General features: G+C 34.8%; 1 protein-coding gene across 2 annotated transcripts; it reads right to left on the bottom strand.

Annotated features, from left to right (window-relative positions):
- On the bottom strand, positions 1–4,001 carry LOC139862091 (uncharacterized). 2 transcript variants are annotated; one of them, XM_071850642.1, is made up of 12 exons: positions 3,856–4,001; positions 2,972–3,388; positions 2,800–2,879; positions 2,528–2,636; positions 2,317–2,384; positions 1,973–2,050; positions 1,773–1,837; positions 1,566–1,632; positions 1,292–1,474; positions 1,156–1,212; positions 980–1,075; positions 1–363 (listed from the first exon to the last, which is right to left on the bottom strand). In XM_071850642.1, the coding sequence occupies exons 2-12, from the start codon at positions 3,381–3,383 to the stop codon at positions 229–231; spliced, it is 1,350 nt and encodes a 449-aa protein (XP_071706743.1). In that variant the 5' UTR covers positions 3,384–3,388; positions 3,856–4,001; the 3' UTR covers positions 1–228. The 2 variants fall into 2 exon arrangements, with proteins under 2 accessions (XP_071706743.1, XP_071706744.1); XM_071850643.1 differs by having other exon boundaries at positions 3,002–3,388.
- Positions 4,002–19,485: the final 15,484 nt, after the last annotated feature.

Here is a 19,485-nt window from a genome sequence, read left to right as displayed (position 1 = left end):
TGATAAACAGTTTCAGTTTGCAATCCGGAGATGACGCCAACTTGTTACAATTCATTGTTAAACAAAAATTCTTGGGCTCAATGTGTTGCCAGTTTCTGATCACACAGGTTTAACTAAATAAACATTCATTCAATACCAGAAGCCAAAGACTTGACTTCAACACAACATATTGGATTGGGAAAATGAAACCTTAAAATGTGAATATAGTGTCTTCGAATGTTGCCGGACTCAAGCAGGGGACGAATCAGTATTGCTTTGCACGGATGGATTTTGCTTTCTCTCGGCTTGGAGCGATCTGCATAATGATTCAAGCTTTTCTTTTTGATTCTTGGTTTTCTCCAGTTGCTTCTTCATACGTTCACGCTGATCGTACAAATAATAAGCAAAACATTTAGCATATGTGAACAGAAGCAAAGCCAGGATTCAGGGGATGCATTTCATAAAAATTATATATTAACATAAAATTTTCATATATACATCGTAACTATGACATATGTTAATCATATTAAGGGATGCTTGTGTTTATTATTTAGGGATATTGGCAACTAATATACAATTTTTTAACACAATATAATTTGCTTATTTAAAGAGTTGGGGGATGCAAAGCATCCACATGCATCCCCTTGTCTCCGCCTATGTATGTGAAGCTTCTCAAAAGATTCAAAATAATCAACAGACATATAAACGAAAACGTGATAAGTTTTATTGAGCAGTAGAAAATATAAAAATAGACTTTCATGCAATTCATTGTCTCGAAATATATTCAACACTCCCTTTTTTTGGGAAAAATCAAAAAGAGAAAATTAACAAAAATAACATCTTTCAACATTAATTATCATCAGTCATCACACAATGATGATATTTGATACGGAGTATTAGTTATCATCACAAATGAAAGTTCAGTTACTAGTTTATATGTTCAACCTAAGTTATAAGATGCATTTAAGACTATCATTACAAAGTAAAAATAAGCGCTCACCTCCTCCACGAGTTGTATAAGGGTGATGTCAGACTTCTCGGTCTTACTCTTTAAAAAGCTATTTTCCTTTTTAAGTTCCTTTATCGATTTTGCCATCTAAGTACACGCATATATTAGTTTTAAGAAACATGAAGCAAATCGAAATATCAAGTTGCTATCGAACAAAATGTGTTCACCTTTTCAATTTCTTGCTTAAATGTTTCAAAAACCTCATTGCTCTTTACCAATGCATCCTGCAAAAATTTAACTGTTAGAAAGCTACAATGTGGTTAACAAATAAATTTAACTGTTATTTACATACATGGTTCTAACCTGGAATTGTTGGAATTTTTCACCGTCAGCAGTTAACTGTAATCGTAAACTCTTTTCTGTTGCCAAAAGTTGTGACACCTGTTCTGCATACATCTTCATCTGGGATTGTTCCTTGACCAAATTTTCTTCATGTTGTTGAATCTTTAAATCTGCAATTTGAAGTTCTAGACTTTTCTGCTTCAACTGTAAAAAACGCATATCATGTAAAAAAATTAATGGATTAAATTTCCAAACAAGTTGAATAACATGGTTTACATCATCAGTATGACTATACCTGGTGAGCGTATTGTTGCTCCGTAAGAGCAATTTGATTTTCCTTTTGCTTCAATTGGTTTTTTAACCTGGAAAGACTCAGTAAATTAATACCTAACATATAAAATAAAATGACACTTGATTACAACAAGTCTTAACAATTAACCGAGTGTTGCTTATTAACTAATAGGTATCTTTAGAAATTAAGAGTATAATATTGTATATGCACATTTCATTCTCCTTCAGTTGCGTCAGGCTGTCGTCCCTTTGCTCCTCCAGCTTAACGGTAACGTCCTATAACATAGTAAGAAAAACTAGTTAGCTGCAATAAAAAATAAACAAAAATAAAGATAGAACAGTAACAAAGAAAAGTGTTGTATTTTATCTGTTGAATCTAAAATTAGTTTTACTGGGTTAGCAAGTACCAACCTTTATAGCTTCCTGAAACTTGTTTGATAGCTCTAGTCTTAAGTTTTGACTTTCTGTTGATACTCTTTTGCATTCGTCCTGAGATACAATAAACAGCTTGTAAGTCTATCAATTGCGAAGAGAAGCTTGAAAAGAACAAATTTTAAAGCACAAGCTTAGTAACTTAAGTATAACTATTTATCATTTATCATATAAAATGAAGGAAAAGAAGTGATCAAATGCAAGATATTGTAGGGGCAATCATCACTCATCATAAGAAACAAAATCAAGTCTTTTGTTAAAAACTAATAGTTTAATACAACAAGAATACATGAAATGGATGCACCGACGTCAATGAGGCATACCATTAGCATCTTGTTTTGACGTTGTAGCTCTCTACATAGTGACTCAAGTTTATCTCGCATAGAAATAGCTGAAAATAAGAGCAGAATAATCATATTAACGTACAAACATGCAACACAGGTTGTAACGAAAACATGTGGACCACAAGAACCAAGGAAAAAAAAAGATCTAACATCAATATATCTACACACGTCATGAACGAAAATGACACACCTGCATCCCTTTCAGAAAGAACTTTCTGATAACTCAGAGTGAACTCCAAAAATTCCTTCTCTGTCTTAAAAGTACGCTTGGTACTTTTACGTTTGACGTCAGATGTATCCTAAAACAGAATGATAGTTAGAGATTCATAAATTGAAGTGAAAAAACTCCAATCTAGTTTTAACAAATATACTAGACAACCCACGTACAAATTCAATCAAAAAAATAGCAAAAAGAGAACAAAATAACTACATAATTAGAAATACAAAGTTATTACTAAGTACTTTTCTGCTTGTTCCAGAGCTCTCTGATGCTACCGTTCCTTGTACATTGGCTGCTTGCGTTTCCACTCCTAGCTCGGTCGCTGGGACATAAACGTAAGTACATAACTATATTTATTGTGTACAAAACGAACTAATTGTGCGGAAAATTATTCTTCATTATAAGAGATGTTACATTTTACTACATTTGGACATGTTTCTCCACCTAATTTGTTTCCGTCGGTTGAAGGAGCCAATTCATGTTCCGATTTCACTACCAGATTATCAGACACGAAGCTCGGTGATCCAGCCTCACTCTCATCTTTACAATCCTCAACAGGCGTTCTTACCAAATTCTGCGCATCAGAATCCGATAGTTCTACAGGAAACGTTCTCGCTTGTTCTGCACTTCCATCGTCACCTTCACACGACTGAAAATCATCCACTACCAAATCAGGCCGCGATTCAACTTCTACTAATCTCTCCTCCTCATAATCCACCACTTCCGGCGTCACAGGTGACGAGGTTAGATGTTCCGCTGAGCTGTCAACAAAACCGTCAGGTAACGAATCCACTTCTGGCAGTTGATTTGCCGCAGTATTCTCCATTTCACCTACAGTTTCAGATGTTCATCTTCAACAGTTAAAAGAGATAACCTACACTCTCAAATCAGAACCTACACTTTTCTCCCAATAAGTTCGTTACGAGTATAAAACAGCAATAATTATCAGTTATCAGATTAATCAAACAATGTTATATATATATATATATATATATATATATATATATATATATATATATATATATATATATATACAAATTACTCATGAACAGAATCAGATTCTGTATTTTGAAATATAAAAAACGGTACCTAAATCGAAAGGTAAAGTGTAATTTTAGGGTTTAAAACCTAATTTAGGTAATCAATCAATAATCCGACCTAAATTTACAAATAAATCGTATATACCTAATAACATACATACAGATTACAGATATAGATTTGGTGGAATAAAAGTATATAAAACTTAATGAATCGTAATCGTAATTATGGTGAAATGGAAAGGGTTTATATATGTTTACCGAAACTTAAGGCGGTAGCGAATATCACACCCAAGGAGGAGGTTGCTGTTGATCGATTTCAAACTCAAACAGATTTAGGCGTTGTGTACTTGCTTGTGTTTGCGTAGCTCGGGGAGTGTGAAGGCATTACATATTACGAGTACATAGGATTAGATAAATAGGTGAATTTGACTGTACGGTAAAAAAATTGATGGGTTTGTGTTCAATACATTTCAAATTAAACTATCTTTACAAGCATGTATAATAATAATAATAATAATAATAATAATAATAATAATAATAATAATAATAATAATAATAATAGGATATAAAGTAACTACAAAACTTTCTCATTCCAAGTCAAAACACTAAATTTGAAAGAATAGTAAAATAAGCGTAACGTACGTACTCTTAGGAAAATACATTGATAGCTGGCAATTCGGTGATGTCGTTGTAAGGCACGGTCTCTGGCGGAGCACTCTCAGTGGTTGATGTGGTCGACGAGTTCAGGAACATACCATGAAGTTTGAGGTTCTGGACAAAATGATAGCAGCAACCCAATGAGACCACTCTTAATCACGATAAGCTTCTTTAAAAAGACAGACTGCCACATCAACGACACATCAACAATTACAAAAAATACTGAAAAAAACTAATTAGTAACAACCAATATGACGAGGGCCGTTGAAATAAATGATCTACTGATGTCAAAAAATCGTTGTTTAAAAATATATATATATATATATATATATTTATTTCATCACACAAATGGGACCCGCTCGTTATATAAATAAAAATATAACCTTTTTTAATACACTAATTAATTACTCCGTATATTAAAAAGACAGCAGTACGTAAATAAAACATTTGTTAAAAGAATTAATACTAGTAAAATAATAATGGGACACAGCTAGGTTTAAAAAATAAAATTAAAATAAAAGAAATAAAATGCTCTCACGATTTTCACTTTATTTTCTACGTGGGCTCATGTCAAATTAAACTTCATCACGATATCTTTTATCTTTTGTATTTGGGGACCATGTCAAACTAGTGACAGGATTTTTTTTTCAGGGGTAAAAAAAAGTTGAAAACCGTAGAAAGTTTTTTAGGCAAAATACGAAAGTTTTGGGGCAAAAATTGGAGGTTTTAGGCAAAATGTGGAGGTTTTTGGATAAAATTAGAATGTTTGTAGGAAAATTTTGAAGTTTTAAGGGCAAAATTCGAAGGTATTGGGTAAAATATGTAGGTTTTTGGGGCAAAATATGTAGGTTTTTGGGGAAAAAAAAAAATCCATCGGGGCAAAGTCGAAAAATCCAAAATTTTAACACTGAAAAATGCAAATCCGCTGGGGGTGGACGCCCCCCTTTTGCCCCCAAATAAAAACGCCGGTGTGTCAAACCGTCTCCCACCTTCACTTTGACGATTTTTATTTTATTCTTAAATACGACGTAAAAACACACATTTATACCAACAATGTCATTTGATATTAAAATAAGGCGGAGCCAACGACGATACCGTTGGCTCCGGTCTAGGCTAGTCTTTAATATAATACTTTGCTCACAATATCATCTATATCTAAAGGGTGATGACAAATCCAACAATGATTTTGATAAATCCACTCATTTTATACATTGCTTGTTTATACAGTACAATCCGTTAATGCACATAATGAGTGAATTTATTAAAATCGTTGTTGGATATCTCACTATCCATATCAAAAAGTTTCCTTGCATCCATATTCAAACTTATAACACAATACGAAAAACTCCAATAACGAGTTATAATATATAATCACGAGAATAGAATAATTTAGTTTAAGCATAAGAATAAAAACATGATGTTTAAGGGATACATGAAACATTAAATACATGCAATGCGAATGTAGGAATTGCTCGCTTGCATGGAAAGGTCACGTCACAAGTTCACGAGTGGTCATCAAAGCCACCCGAAAATAAAACGTGAAGTTTTGTATGATATGTGGGATATGACATGAGTGTTCGTTACGAGTGGTCTGCGTTATTCGATTCCATAAAAACATCACCACCCCACGGTCATAACTACACAAAAGTTTATTATCTAGTTGATGGTATGTATTCAGATTGGGGCTACACTTGTCGATGTATTTAGTCTTTAACTGACGAGCCACATGCAAAGTTTAAAAGGATTCGAGAAATTACATGGAATGTCAGGACGATCACACACTGTAACAAAAAAATTCATCACCTTGCTATGTACGCATCGCCATCCCAAAAACCTTACTACGTAATCGTCATCACTACAAATAGTGTTATGATTTATTTAACAATTTTCATCAAGACACTCTTAAAATACAACATACATTAATCATAGTATTATTTTTAGATTTATACCTAATACCTAATAGTGATATTCCTTACAAAGGCGAAGCCAGGATTTATGTTTGGAGGTGGCTTAGAGTGTGTTTGTTTACCTCTTAATTGAATGGTTCAACGCCGAATTCTGAACCATTCAGCATTCCGTGCGTTTAATTCTGACATCTGAATGACAGATAATGCTGAATGATTTAGCAGGTGAACCATTCGGAGCTCGATTTCTCTTTTAACCATCAAGCAACTCAACTTTATTATAAGATTATAACATAAATAAATGTTATATTAAAAAACATAACTTGTTTCAAAACTCTCAAAATTAAATTCTGAAATTCAATTGAGTATACACAAATAATTACATATTAAACTATTATATGTGTCTTTTATGAAATTAATTCTGAAAGCCTACTAGATACAAATTTGGTAGCAACATATCCAAATAAAGATATATTTTTTTAGAGAAAAGATATAATGTGAAATTTTTGATGTAAAATCTTTTAATATATATTAAATTAGTATTTGAGTCGAATACTTGATTATTTGCAAGTTTTATTGATATATTTATCTTTTCAAGAAATGATAGTGTTATTCAAATATTCATGATAGGCTTAATTCACAAACTTAAGGGTTAAAGTAAGATACAAGAAACTAGTTGAAGGTCTAAAAGTGAAAATATATAATAAATATCATCTTCTTCTCTACCTAACTTCTGCAACTCTTTTACTACCAATGTCAAATGTAAACTTTTGAGTTGCAGCTTCTCTTTTTCACTTTTGAAGCACAAATCGACACCATATATACCAACATAGTTGAGGGTGGCTCAACACCACCAAGCCCCCCTACTAGCTCCGCCATTGATTCCTTATATCCTTATAATATAATTATATCACTTTGGTATATATGAAGTTCTCTTAAACGTGTATATGGATTATATATTTTTCATAGCTAAAATTTCCCTAAGCCAAAACGCATCTTGTAATTAACAATTAAAACGGCCAAATGCCGTGTTCCTTTTAGTTTATTGTAAATAAATAAATGTAAATTTAAAATTTTAAAATAATAATGCAAATTCATGTGTAGCAAAGATTGACGAGGTCGAAGACAATCTAGCAGGATCGAGCATGAAATGGCAACAAGCGGAAACGTGGGACATAACGGCTTCACGGTTGTGAAGCAACCATTAACGGTTACGAGGGTGTCTCCGACCAAGTTTATGTGCAGTTTAGTTCTGATTTTTAGGGGTTTATGGGTCACGATCCTTGTTAATGACCATGTTTTATTTATGTAATCTATCTCCATGTTTACGAGTGGTTAGTAATTGAGTAGTGGTTGAAATAATGGTAAGTTAATTCTCTAGTATTTATAAAGTCATATGTAACTTAGTCGCGAATGGTTCTCGTTGGCTAGAAAGCCGGGGGTGATTATGTGAAAGCTCAATCCAAATGTGAGTGCGGGTTCGAAACTCAATCATGTCAAGAATTTACACTACATGTCATAATGGTGATTAATCTTATTTCCGTCGCATAGAGAGTAAAGTAAGTTTCCAAAAGAAATATCAGGTTATGGTCAAACTTAAGTCTCGTTTAGCCTTCATTTGACGACCTTGGTGTTCTAATAGATCGAGTTTGATGACCACTCGAAATAAGTCATACTTATCAACCCAACAAACGTCATCAATTCCTTTTCCACGTCAACAAATCTACAACCCTTCTAGAATAGTAATTTAAGAATTAATCCATCCACTAGGACCTTTCAACTTATATATATGCTAGAACACCAATAGTTTCATTTTATAATCATATATTCAAACACATTAAAAAAACTACTTGCACAAATATGTTGAGCACCTCCATGCAATCTTATAATAATATTGATGATACAGAGGACGTACTATCTCTATCTAACTTTCACATGGAAGACAATAAAATCGATTCCGAACAGTTTTCTTCATCGTCTTCGTCTTCGTTATCGTCTGATCAAGATTTCGAAGGGTTTTTCAGCGAAGAATTGAGTTTTAACATTAAGTCAAAGTCAACGGAAAACATTGTTTTTTGTGGAAAGGTGGTGTCGTACGGACGACCCGTTTGGGAGCCGGAAGTTAAGAGAAAAACAAACCCGTTATTTCGTTCGAAATCGGATTCTTTTAGATTCATGCGTTTCAATGTTTCCTCTAGAAAGTCAAGTAATTTGAGGTCAAAGTCAATGCCAAATAAGTCAGAGTCTTGTAAGTCAAGATTTATGGTGTTTATGTTCGGGTCAGGATCAAGTAAGTTTGGAAATAAGGTGGATATAAGTGATATTAGAGGCAGGCGACTCCGGCAGCAGAGTTTAACGACGGCGTCGGTTGATGGTGGCCGGAGAAATGCGAACAAGGGGTGGTGGCGGTTGGTTGATGTTATAGGATGCGGTAGCGGATATGAGAGACAAACGGTGGGATCATTGGGTTAATTGTGAATTTGTGATGGCTTAGTTTGGTTTTGGGCTTGGTTTGCGTTTAGTGTTAATTAGTTGATTTATGACTCGATATCGAAAAATAAGTAAGTGTGATTGCCGATTGGTGATTAGTTGATTGTATAGGTCATATGTGATGTACAATTAATCTAGTGCTCAATTAAAAGTGTTTGCATGCTTTTTTGCTCATAACATATTGGTATTGAAAAATTAGTATTTATATTTGAGTTTATCTAAAAGATAGCCTTAAAAGGGCTATCCTTAAGACATTCGGATATGCATAAGATGGTTCTATCTTATTTTTTTTATTTTTTTTTTTTTTTTTTTTTGAAAGGCAATGTTAGTGGTTAGAGTTAATTCACGAAAATCCCCCCCCCCCCCCCCCCCCCCCCCCCGAGACTCGAACCCTTGGTCTCCTCGAACACCATGTTAACATGGTGACCAATGAGGCAAAGCCCCATTGGCGGTTCTATCTTATTATAAATTGCTTTAGTTGATTATTTTAGGCTGATTGAAATTTAGAGACAAGTATGATACGAATTTGTTTTAAAAATATGGGTGAGGAGTTAACTTCTGAAATTACCTTCTCATTGGCCTCGTCCTTCTAACTTGGTTGAGTTATCCTTCATTACATTGAGGCTCCCTTTTTTAAGAGTTCGTGATCAGACCCCCGTCGCTTGGATTTTGATTCGTTCATAGAGATAGATCACATCGCCAACAAGAGTCTATTTTTAGTGTGTGAGACCGCGAACTTAGTGAGTGAGCGCCGTTCACGTCAGGAATCAAAGTTGTCGATGTAGTTGCTATTCTTTCTTTTTTACCTCTCGATTACCCCGACCCGGGGCTGGTCATTCAGTTCAGTCAAGTTCATATACTTTTCAACGTGAGAGAAATGGAGTTTAGAAAAATAACCTATAAAGGAAACTTCTCCAATTGGGCTAACTGATTTGGAGTTGTAATGATTTAATAATGTTTTTTTGTTTTTAAATAATGTGTTTCTGAAACCAAGTCAAACTAGAGGGTCAAATGGCTTGTAAAATGTCCCGTTCATATTGATTATAAACGTTCCATATTAATTGATTTCGTCGCTAGGTTTTGACCTCTATATGAGACGTTTTTTCAAAGACTGCATTCATTTTTAAAACAACCATAACCTTTATTTTACCGATAAAGGTTTAAAAAAAAACATTACGTAGATTATCAAATAATGATAATCTAAAATATACCGTTTACACACGACCATTACATAATGGTTTACAATAAGAATATATTACATCAAAAATAAGTTTCTTGAATGCAGTTTTTACATAATATCATACAAGCATGGACTCCAAATCTTGTCCTTATTTTAGTATGCAACAGCGGAAGCTCTTAATAATCACCTGAGAATAACATGCTTAAAACGTCAACAAAAATGTTGGTGAGTTATAGGTTTAACCTATATATTATCAAATCATAATAATAGACCACAAGATTTCATATTTCAATATACATCCCATACATAGAGATAAAATTCATTCATATGGTGAACACCTGGTAACCGACATTAACAAGATGCATATAAGAATATCCCCTATCATTCCGGGAAATCCTTCGGATATGATAAAAATGAATTCGAAGTACTAAAGCATCCGGTACTTTGGATGGGGTTCGTTAGGCCCAATAGATCTATCTTTAGGATTCACGTCAATTAGTAGATCGGTTTACTAATTCTTAGGTTACCAAGCAAAAGGGGCATATTCGGCTTCGATCATTCACCCATATAATGTAGTTTCAATTACTTGTGTCTATTTCGTAAAACATTTATAAAACTGCATGTATTCTCATCCCAAAATATTAGATTTTAAAAGTGGGACTATAACTCACTTTCACAGATTTTTACTTCGTCGGGAGTAAGACTTGGCCACTGGTCGATTCACGAACCTATAACAAATATATACATATATATATCAAAGTATGTTCAAAATATATTTACAACATTTTTAATACATTTTGATGTTTTAAGTTTATTAAGTCAGCTGTCCTCGTTAGTAACCTAAAACTAGTTGTCCATAGTTAGATGTACAGAAATAAATTGATATATATATTATCTTGAATCAATCCACGACCCAGTGTATACACGTCTCAGGCTAGATCACAACTCAAAGTATATATATTTTTTGAATCAACCTCAACCCTGTATAGCTAACTCCAACATTACTTCATATAGAGTGTCTATGGTTGTTCCAAATAATATATATAGATGGGTCGATATGATATGTCAAAACATTTGCATACGTGTCTATGGTATCCCAAGATTACATAATATATTAGAATACATGTATAATACAATATAAGTTAGCTAGGATATGATTAATATAAATTTGTCACCAATTTTCACGTAGCTACAACAAGCAAAAATATCCAATCTTGTTTTACCCATAACTTCTTCGTTTTAAATCCGTTTTGAGTGAATCTGTAACATCCCAGGTAAACGTTCCCCGTAGCATGATATTGTCCGCTTTGCCCGTAGGCGCACGGATTTTTCTTGGCAACCACACACGACGAGCACTTTCCCAGGAGGTCACCCATCCTGGTAGTGCTCTCGCCTGAGCACGCTTAACTGCAGAGTTCTCATGAGATCTGCTGCGTTTGTGGTCCCAAAACGCGTCATGCTAGGAAAGGTCTCCACACCCTTATAAGGCATGCTTCGTTCCCCTCTCCAACCGATGTGGGACGGATGTAACACGGGTGTTACAATCCTCCCCCCTAATGGGACACAGCGTCCTCGCTGTGCACGTTTGGTCCGGGGCCTGGCTCTGATACCATCTGTAACATCCTAGGTAAACGTTCCCCGTAGCATGATATTGTCCGCTTTGCCCGTAGGCGCACGGATTTTTCTTGGCAACCACACACGACGAGCACTTTCCCAGGAGGTCACCCATCCTGGTAGTGCTCTCACCTGAGCACGCTTAACTGCAGAGTTCTCATGAGATCTGCTGCGCTTGTGGTCCCAAAATGCGTCATGCTAGGAAAGGTCTCCACACCCTTATAAGGCATGCTTCGTTCCCCTCTCCAACCGATGTGGGACGGATGTAACACGGGTGTTACAGAATCAAATTGCTATAGTTTCATATTGAACTTTATTTTATGAATATAAACAGAAAAAGTATAGGTTTATAGTCGGATATATAAGTTACAAGTCGTTTTTGTAAGAGGTAGTCATTTCAGTCGAAAGAACGACGTCTAGATGACCATTTTGGAAAACATACTTCCACTTTGAGTTTAACCATGATTTTTGGATATAGTTTCATGTTCATAAGAAAAATTATTTTCCCAGAAAAACAACTTTTAAATCAAAGTTTATCATAGTTTTTAATTAACTAACCCAAAACAGCCCGCGGTGTTACTACGACGGCGTATATCCGGTTTTACGGTGTTTTTCGGGTTTTCTTATTTTAAATCATTAAGTTAGCATATCATATAGATATAGAACATGTGTTTAGTTTATTTTAAAAGTCAAGTTAGAAGGATTAACTTTTGTTTGCGAACAAGTTTAGAATTAACTAAACTATGTTCTAGTGATTTCAAGTTTAAACCTTCGAATAAGGTAGTTTTATATATATGAATCGAATGATGTTATGAACATCATTACTACCTCAGGTTTTGTGGATAAAACTACTAGAAATGAGAAAAATATATCTAGCTTCAAATGATCCTTGGATGGCTTGAAAGTTCTTGAAGCAGAATCATGACACGAAAACAAGTTCAAGTAAGATTTCCACTCGAAATAAGATTGTTATAGTTATATAAATTGAATCAAAGTTTGAATATGAGTATTACCTTGTATTATAAAGATATCTTACTGTAAATAATAAAGATTTCTTGAGGTTGGATGATCACTTTACAAGATTGGAAGTAAGCTAGCAAACTTGGAAGTATTCTTGATTTTATGAAACTAGAACTTATATAATTTATGAAGAACACTTAGAACTTGAAGATAGAACTTGAGAGAGATCAATTAGATGAAGAAAATTGAAGAATGAAAGTGTTTGTAGGTGTTTTTGGTCGTTGGTATATGGATTAGATATAAAGGATGTGTAATTTTGTTTACATGTAAATAAGTCATGAATGATTACTAATATTTTTGTAATTTTATGAGATATTTAATGCTAGTTGCCAAATGATGGTTCCCACATGTATTAGGTGACTCACATGGGCTGCTAAGAGCTGATCATTGGAGTGTATATACCAATAGTACATACATCTAAAAGCTGTGTATTGTACGAGTACGAATACGGGTGCATACGAGTAGAATTGTTGATGAAACTGAACGAGGATGTAATTGTAAGCATTTTTGTTAAGTAGAAGTATTTTTATAAGTGTCTTGAAGTCTTTAAAAAGTGTATGAATACATATTAAACACTACATGTATATACATTTTAACTGAGTCGTTAAGTCATCGTTAGTCGTTACATGTAAATGTTGTTTTGAAACCTTTAGGTTAACGATCTTGTTAAATGTTGTTAACCCATTGTTTATTATATCTAAAGAGATGTTAAATTATTACATTATCATGATATTATGATATATTAATATATCTTAGTATGATATATATACAGTTAAATGTTGTTACAACGATAATCGTTACATATATGTCTAGTTTCGAAATCCTTAATTTCGAAATCCTTAATGACATGTTTACTTATCATTTATCATGATTAAACATAGTGTATCAATATCTTAATATGATTCATATGTATTTAGTAAGACGTTGTTATAACGATAATCGTTATATATATCGTTTCGAGTTTCTTAATTCAATAAACTCAATTTTATGTATATAACTCATTGTTAAAATACCTAATGAGATACTTACTTATCATAATATCATGTTAACTATATATATAATCATATATATGTCATCATATAGTTTTTACAAGTTTTAACGTTCGTGAATCACCGGTCAACTTGGGTGGTCAATTGTCTATATGAAACTTATTTCAATTAATCAAGTCTTAACAAGTTTGATTGCTTAATATGTTGGAAACACTTAATCATGTAAATATCAATTTCATTTAATATATATAAACATGGAAAAGTTCGGGTCACTACAGTACCTACCCGTTAAATAAATTTCGTCCCGAAATTTTAAGCAGTTGGAGGTGTTGACGTATCTTCTGGAAATAAGTGCGGGTATTTCTTCTTCATCTGATCTTCTCGTTCCCAGGTGAACTCGGGTCCTCTACGAGCATTCCATCGAACTTTAACAATTGGTATCTTGTTTTGCTTAAGTCTTTTAACCTCACGATCTATTATTTCGACGGGTTCTTCGATGAATTGAAGTTTTTCGTTGATTTGGATTTCGTCTAATGAAATAGTGAGATCTTCTTTAGCAAAATATTTCTTCAAATTTGAGACGTGGAAAGTGTTTTGTACAGCCGCGAGTTGTTGAGGTAACTCAAGTCGGTAAGCTACTGGTCCGACACGATCAATAATCTTGAATGGTCCTATATACCTTGGATTTAATTTCCCTCATTTACCAAATCGAACAACTCCTTTCCAAGGTGCAACCTTAAGCATGACCATCTCTCCAATTTCAAATTCTATATCTTTTCTTTTAATGTCGGCGTAGCTCTTTTGTCGACTTTGGGCGGTTTTCAACCGTTGTTGAATTTGGATGATCTTCTTGGTAGTTTCTTGTATTATCTCCGGACCCGTAATCTATCTATCCCCCACTTCACTCCAACAAAGCGGAGACCTGCACTTTCTACCATAAAGTGCTTCAAATGTCGCCATCTCAATGCTTGAATGGTAGCTATTGTTGTAGGAAAATTCTGCTAACGGTAGATGTCGATCCCAACTGTTTCCCAAATAGTATCAAAATCACTTGCAGTCCTTGGCAATTTAGTGATGAAATCCATGGTAATGTTTTCCCATTTCCATTCCGGGATTTCGGGTTGTTGAAGTAGACCTGATGGTTTCTGATGCTCAGCTTTGACCTTAGAACACGTCAAACATTCTCCTACGTATTTAGCAACAACGGCTTTCATACCCGTCCATCAAAAATGTTTCTTGAGATCCTTGTACATCTTCCCCATTCTAGGATGTATTATCTAGTTTTATGAGCTTCTCTAAGTACCATTTCTCTCATATCTCCAAATTTTGGTACCCAAATCCTTTCAGCCCTATACCGGGTTCCGTCTTCCTGAATATTAAGATGCTTCTCCGATCCTTTGGGTATTTCACCCTTTAAATTTTTCTCTTTTAAAACTCCTTGTTACGCCTCATTTATTTGAGTAGTAAGGTTAGTGTGAATCATTATATTCATAGCTTTTACTCCAATGGGTTCTCTGTCCTTTCTGCTCAAGGCGTGGGCTACCACATTTGCCTTTCTCGGGTGATAACGAATCTCAAAGTCGTAATCATTCAACAATTTAATCCATCTGCGCTGCCTCATGTTCAGTTGTTTCTGATTAAATATGTGTTGAAGACTTTTGTGGTCGGTATATATAATAATTTTGACCCCATATAAGTAGTGCCTCCAAGTCTTTAATGCAAAAACAACCGCGCCTAATTCCAAATCATGCGTCGTATAATTCTGCTCGTGAATCTTCAATTGTCTAGATGCATAAGCAATTACTTTCGTTCGTTGCATTAATACACAACCGAGACCTTTCTTTGAGGCGTCACAATATATCACAAAATCATCATTCCTTTCAGGTAATGACAATATAGGTGCCGTAGTTAACTTTTTCTTCAACAATTGAAACGCTTTTTCTTGTTCATCCTTCCATTCAAATTTCCTCCCTTTATGCGTTAATGCAGTCAAGAGTTTTGCTATTGGTGCAACTCCTGGTACAAGGTCTATTTGAAATTCAACGGATCGATGTGGGGGTAATCCCGGTAATTCTTTCAGAAATACAACGGAAAATTCTTTTGCGACGGGAACATCACTGATGTTCTTTTCTTCAGATTTAACTTCCTCGATGTGTGCTAGAATGACGTAACAACCTTTTCTTATTAGTTTTTGCGCCTTCAAACTACTAATACGATTTAACTTCGCGTTGTTCTTTTTTCTGTACACCATTAAAGGTTTTCCTGTTTCACGCATAATGCGAATCGCATTTTTGTAACAAACGACCTCTGCTCTTACCTTCTTCAACCAGTCCATGCCAATTATTACATCAAAACTCCCTAACTCGACTGGTATTAAATCAATCTTAAACGTTTCATCACCCAGTTTAATTTATCTATCCCGACATATATTATCTGCTGAAATTAATTTACCATTTGCTAATTCGAGTAAAAATTTATTATCCAAAGGCGTTAATGGGCAACTTAATTTAGCACAAAATTCTCTACTCATATAGCTTCTATCCGCACCCGAATCAAATAAAACATAAGCAGATTTATCGTCAATAAGAAACGTACCTGTAACAAGCTCCGGGTCTTCCTGTGCTTCTGCCGCATTAATATTGAAAACTCTTCCACGGCCCTGCCCATTAGTATTCCCCTGATTCGGGAAATTTCTAATAATGTGGCCTGGTTTTCCACATTTATAACAAACAGCGTTGGTATTACTTGCTCCGACACTATTCGTTCCGGCATTACTTGTTTCGACACTATTTGTTCCTTTAGTTCTATTAAACTTTGGTCCGTAGACCTCACACTTTGTCGCGCTATGACCATTTCTTTTACACCTATTGCAAAATGTTGTGCAAAACCCCTGATGATTTTCTTCACACCTATGACATGGCTGTTTTTGGTTTTTGTTGCCGTTGTTGTTATTGAGGTTGTTATTGGGATTGTTATTGTTGTTGAAATGGTTGTTGTAGTTGTTGTTGTTGGGATGTTTGTTGTAGTTATTGTTAGGATTGCGGTTATTATTGCGATTGTTGTTGCGGTTATTGGGATAGTTGTTGCGATTGTGGTTGTAATTGTTATTGTTGTTGTACTGGTGACTCTTGTCACCATTTTCCTCTCACTTCCTCTTGAGTTGTTTCATGTTGGCTTCTTCGGCTGCCTGCTCTTTAATTCTTCCCTCAATCTGATTTATGAGTTTATGAGCCATTCGACTTGCCTTCTGTATAGAAGCGGGCTCGTGTGAACTCACATCTTCTTGAATCCTTACTGGTAACCCTCTTACAAACGCGTCGATCTTCTCTTCTTCATCTTCGAATGCTCCCGGACATAATAGGCACAACTCTGTGAATCGTCGTTCATATGTGGTAACGTCGAACCCTTGTGTTCGTAAGTCTCTAGGTTCTGCCTTGAGTTTATTGACTTCATTTCTAGGACGGTACTGCTCGTTCATCAATTGCTTGAATGCCGACCACGGTAGTGCGTAAGCAGCATTTTATCCTACCTGTTCAAGATAGGTGTTCCACTACGTTAACGCAGTACCTGTGAAGGTATGCGTAGCGTATTAACTTTGTCCTCTTCAGTACACTTACTTATGGCAAACACCAATTTGACTTTCTCGGTCCACCATTTCAATCTAATTGGTCCTTCGGTTCCATCAAATTCCAAAGGTTTGCAAGCAGTGAATTCTTTGTAGGAGCATCCTACACGATTTCTTGCGCCGTTAGCTGCATTGCTAGATTCAGAGTTATTGTTGGTATGTAGCACAACTTGTACTGCGGCTATGTTTGCAGCAAGAAAGGTACGAAATTCCTCTTCGCTCATATTCATGGTGTGTCGAGTAGTTGGTGCCATTTCCTTCAAAATAGCCAACTGAATCGAGTTAATCATACAGAATATTAAGAGTAGTCAATAGTATTTCGTAGCATAATATGAACTCATTTATAAAAGCTTTTTCTTCATATTAGCATTTTATAAGTTTAAATTCGGGTACTACCTACCCGTTAAGTTCATACTTAGTAGCTAATATACAATTCAACTACTGCAATTCCATAAGAAAAACTGATTATAATAATATATCACATATAAATATTCTTCAAACTTACAACATCGCTATATTACATATAACATGAAATATAGTACACTTTGATACATGATAGTTTTGAAGATAAATCTAGTTAATACGCAAGTTGTTCAGTAAAGGAAATAAAGACACGTAATTCATAAGTCCAGAAACAAGTCATGCATTCTGGTTTTACTAAGATGACTTCCCATCCTTGGTCTTGTGGAAAATAACCATTATGACCATTGGCTAGGCAGCATGTTGTAATGTCGTCAAAAGGACGAGGGTTTCGTAATGTCCAACAGCCCCGTAATAATCTAAAAACCTTGTTTCTCACCCCAACTACTGAATCCGTCACTTGTGGGAAGGTTTTATATAAAAGCTGCAATCCGATATTGTTTTTCTCACTTTGGTAAGAAGCGAACATCACTAACCCGTAAGCATAACATGCTTCTTTATGTTGCATGTTAGAAGCTCTTTCTAATTCACGAAATCCTATGTTGGGATATGTTGAGTCAAAATAGGTTCTTAACCCGTAGCGTAAAATTGCATTTGGGTTCCCCGCATTTAACGCTTTAAAGAAAATGCGGTGTAACTTACGGTCTCCCCAATGTGATATACCCCACCTATCAAAGGAAAGCCCTTTATAAACTAAGGCATTTCTGGAAAGTCTTTCAAATGCTTGACAAGTTAATTTTGCCATAATTAATTGTGCTGATGAATTCTGACCGACTCTAGATAAGATTTCCTCAATCATATCCTCTGGTAGGTCTTCTAAAATATTCGGTTGTCCACCCTTAACGTCCATTTTGTTTTTATACTGTAAAATAGACAAGGATTAGATTCGTAAAAGATAATTAACAAACAATACAAGCAAGTTTTACATAGAACATAAAAGTACAAGCACACTACAATACATATAATACACAACATGATTACAACCCTCTAATCTGAATCACTGGTTCTCTTCTTCTTCAGATTTGGTTCGTTTTCCTAATTTTCTAGGAATATATGGTGTTCCTCTAATACGAGCAGTCGTTTTCCACAATGGTTTAGAAAAACCTGGTGGTTTAGAGGTTCCCGGGTTATTGTTATATTTTAAGAAATATGGATGTTGCCGATACATATAAAGTTCATCGGGGTTGGAATCGAGTTTCTCTATTTTTATACCTTTTCCCTTATTATTTTCTTTCGCTTTATTAAATTGGGTCGAGGTAATTTCTATAACATCATCAGAATCCTCATCGGGATCCGATTCATCGGAAAATTGGTAATCTTCCCAATATTTTGCTTCATCGGCGAAAACACCATTGACCATTATTAACTTTGGTCCGTTGGTTGAGGATTTTCTTTTATTTAATCGATTTACTATAGGTATCAATATTTCTTCCTCCGGAACCTCTTCTTCTGGTTCCTCCTCTTCCGATTCCTCCTCTTCTGGTTCCTCTTCTTCCGGTTCCTCCTCTTCCGGTTCCTCCTCTTCGGGTTCCTCTTCGGGAATTTGCGAATCTTCCCAAAATATATTCGACCCTTCATTATTATTAGGTGAATCAATGGGATTTGTACTAGAGGTAGACATATATCACACAATAGCAAACACGTTAAGAGATTAATATATCACATAATATTTACATGTTAATAATATATAGTTTCCAAAAAAAAAATGTTAAACAAACGTTTTTGAAGAAAAACACGGTCGAAGTCCAGACTCACTAATGCATCCTAACAAACTCGGTAAGACACACTAATGCAATTTTCTAGTTCTCTAAGACCAACGCTCGGATACCAACTGAAATGTCCCGTTCATATTGATTATAAACGTTCCATATTAATTGATTTCGTCGCGAGGTTTTGACCTCTATATGAGACGTTTTTTCAAAGACTGCATTCATTTTTAAAACAACCATAACCTTTATTTTATCGATAAAGGTTTAAAAAAATATTACG

The sequence above is a fragment of the Rutidosis leptorrhynchoides genome, chromosome 8 (assembly GCF_046630445.1).
Source record: "Rutidosis leptorrhynchoides isolate AG116_Rl617_1_P2 chromosome 8, CSIRO_AGI_Rlap_v1, whole genome shotgun sequence".
Lineage (NCBI taxonomy): Eukaryota > Viridiplantae > Streptophyta > Magnoliopsida > Asterales > Asteraceae > Rutidosis > Rutidosis leptorrhynchoides.
The sequence above is the reverse complement of the archived record's forward strand: the minus strand, read 5'-3'. Positions and strand labels throughout refer to the sequence as shown.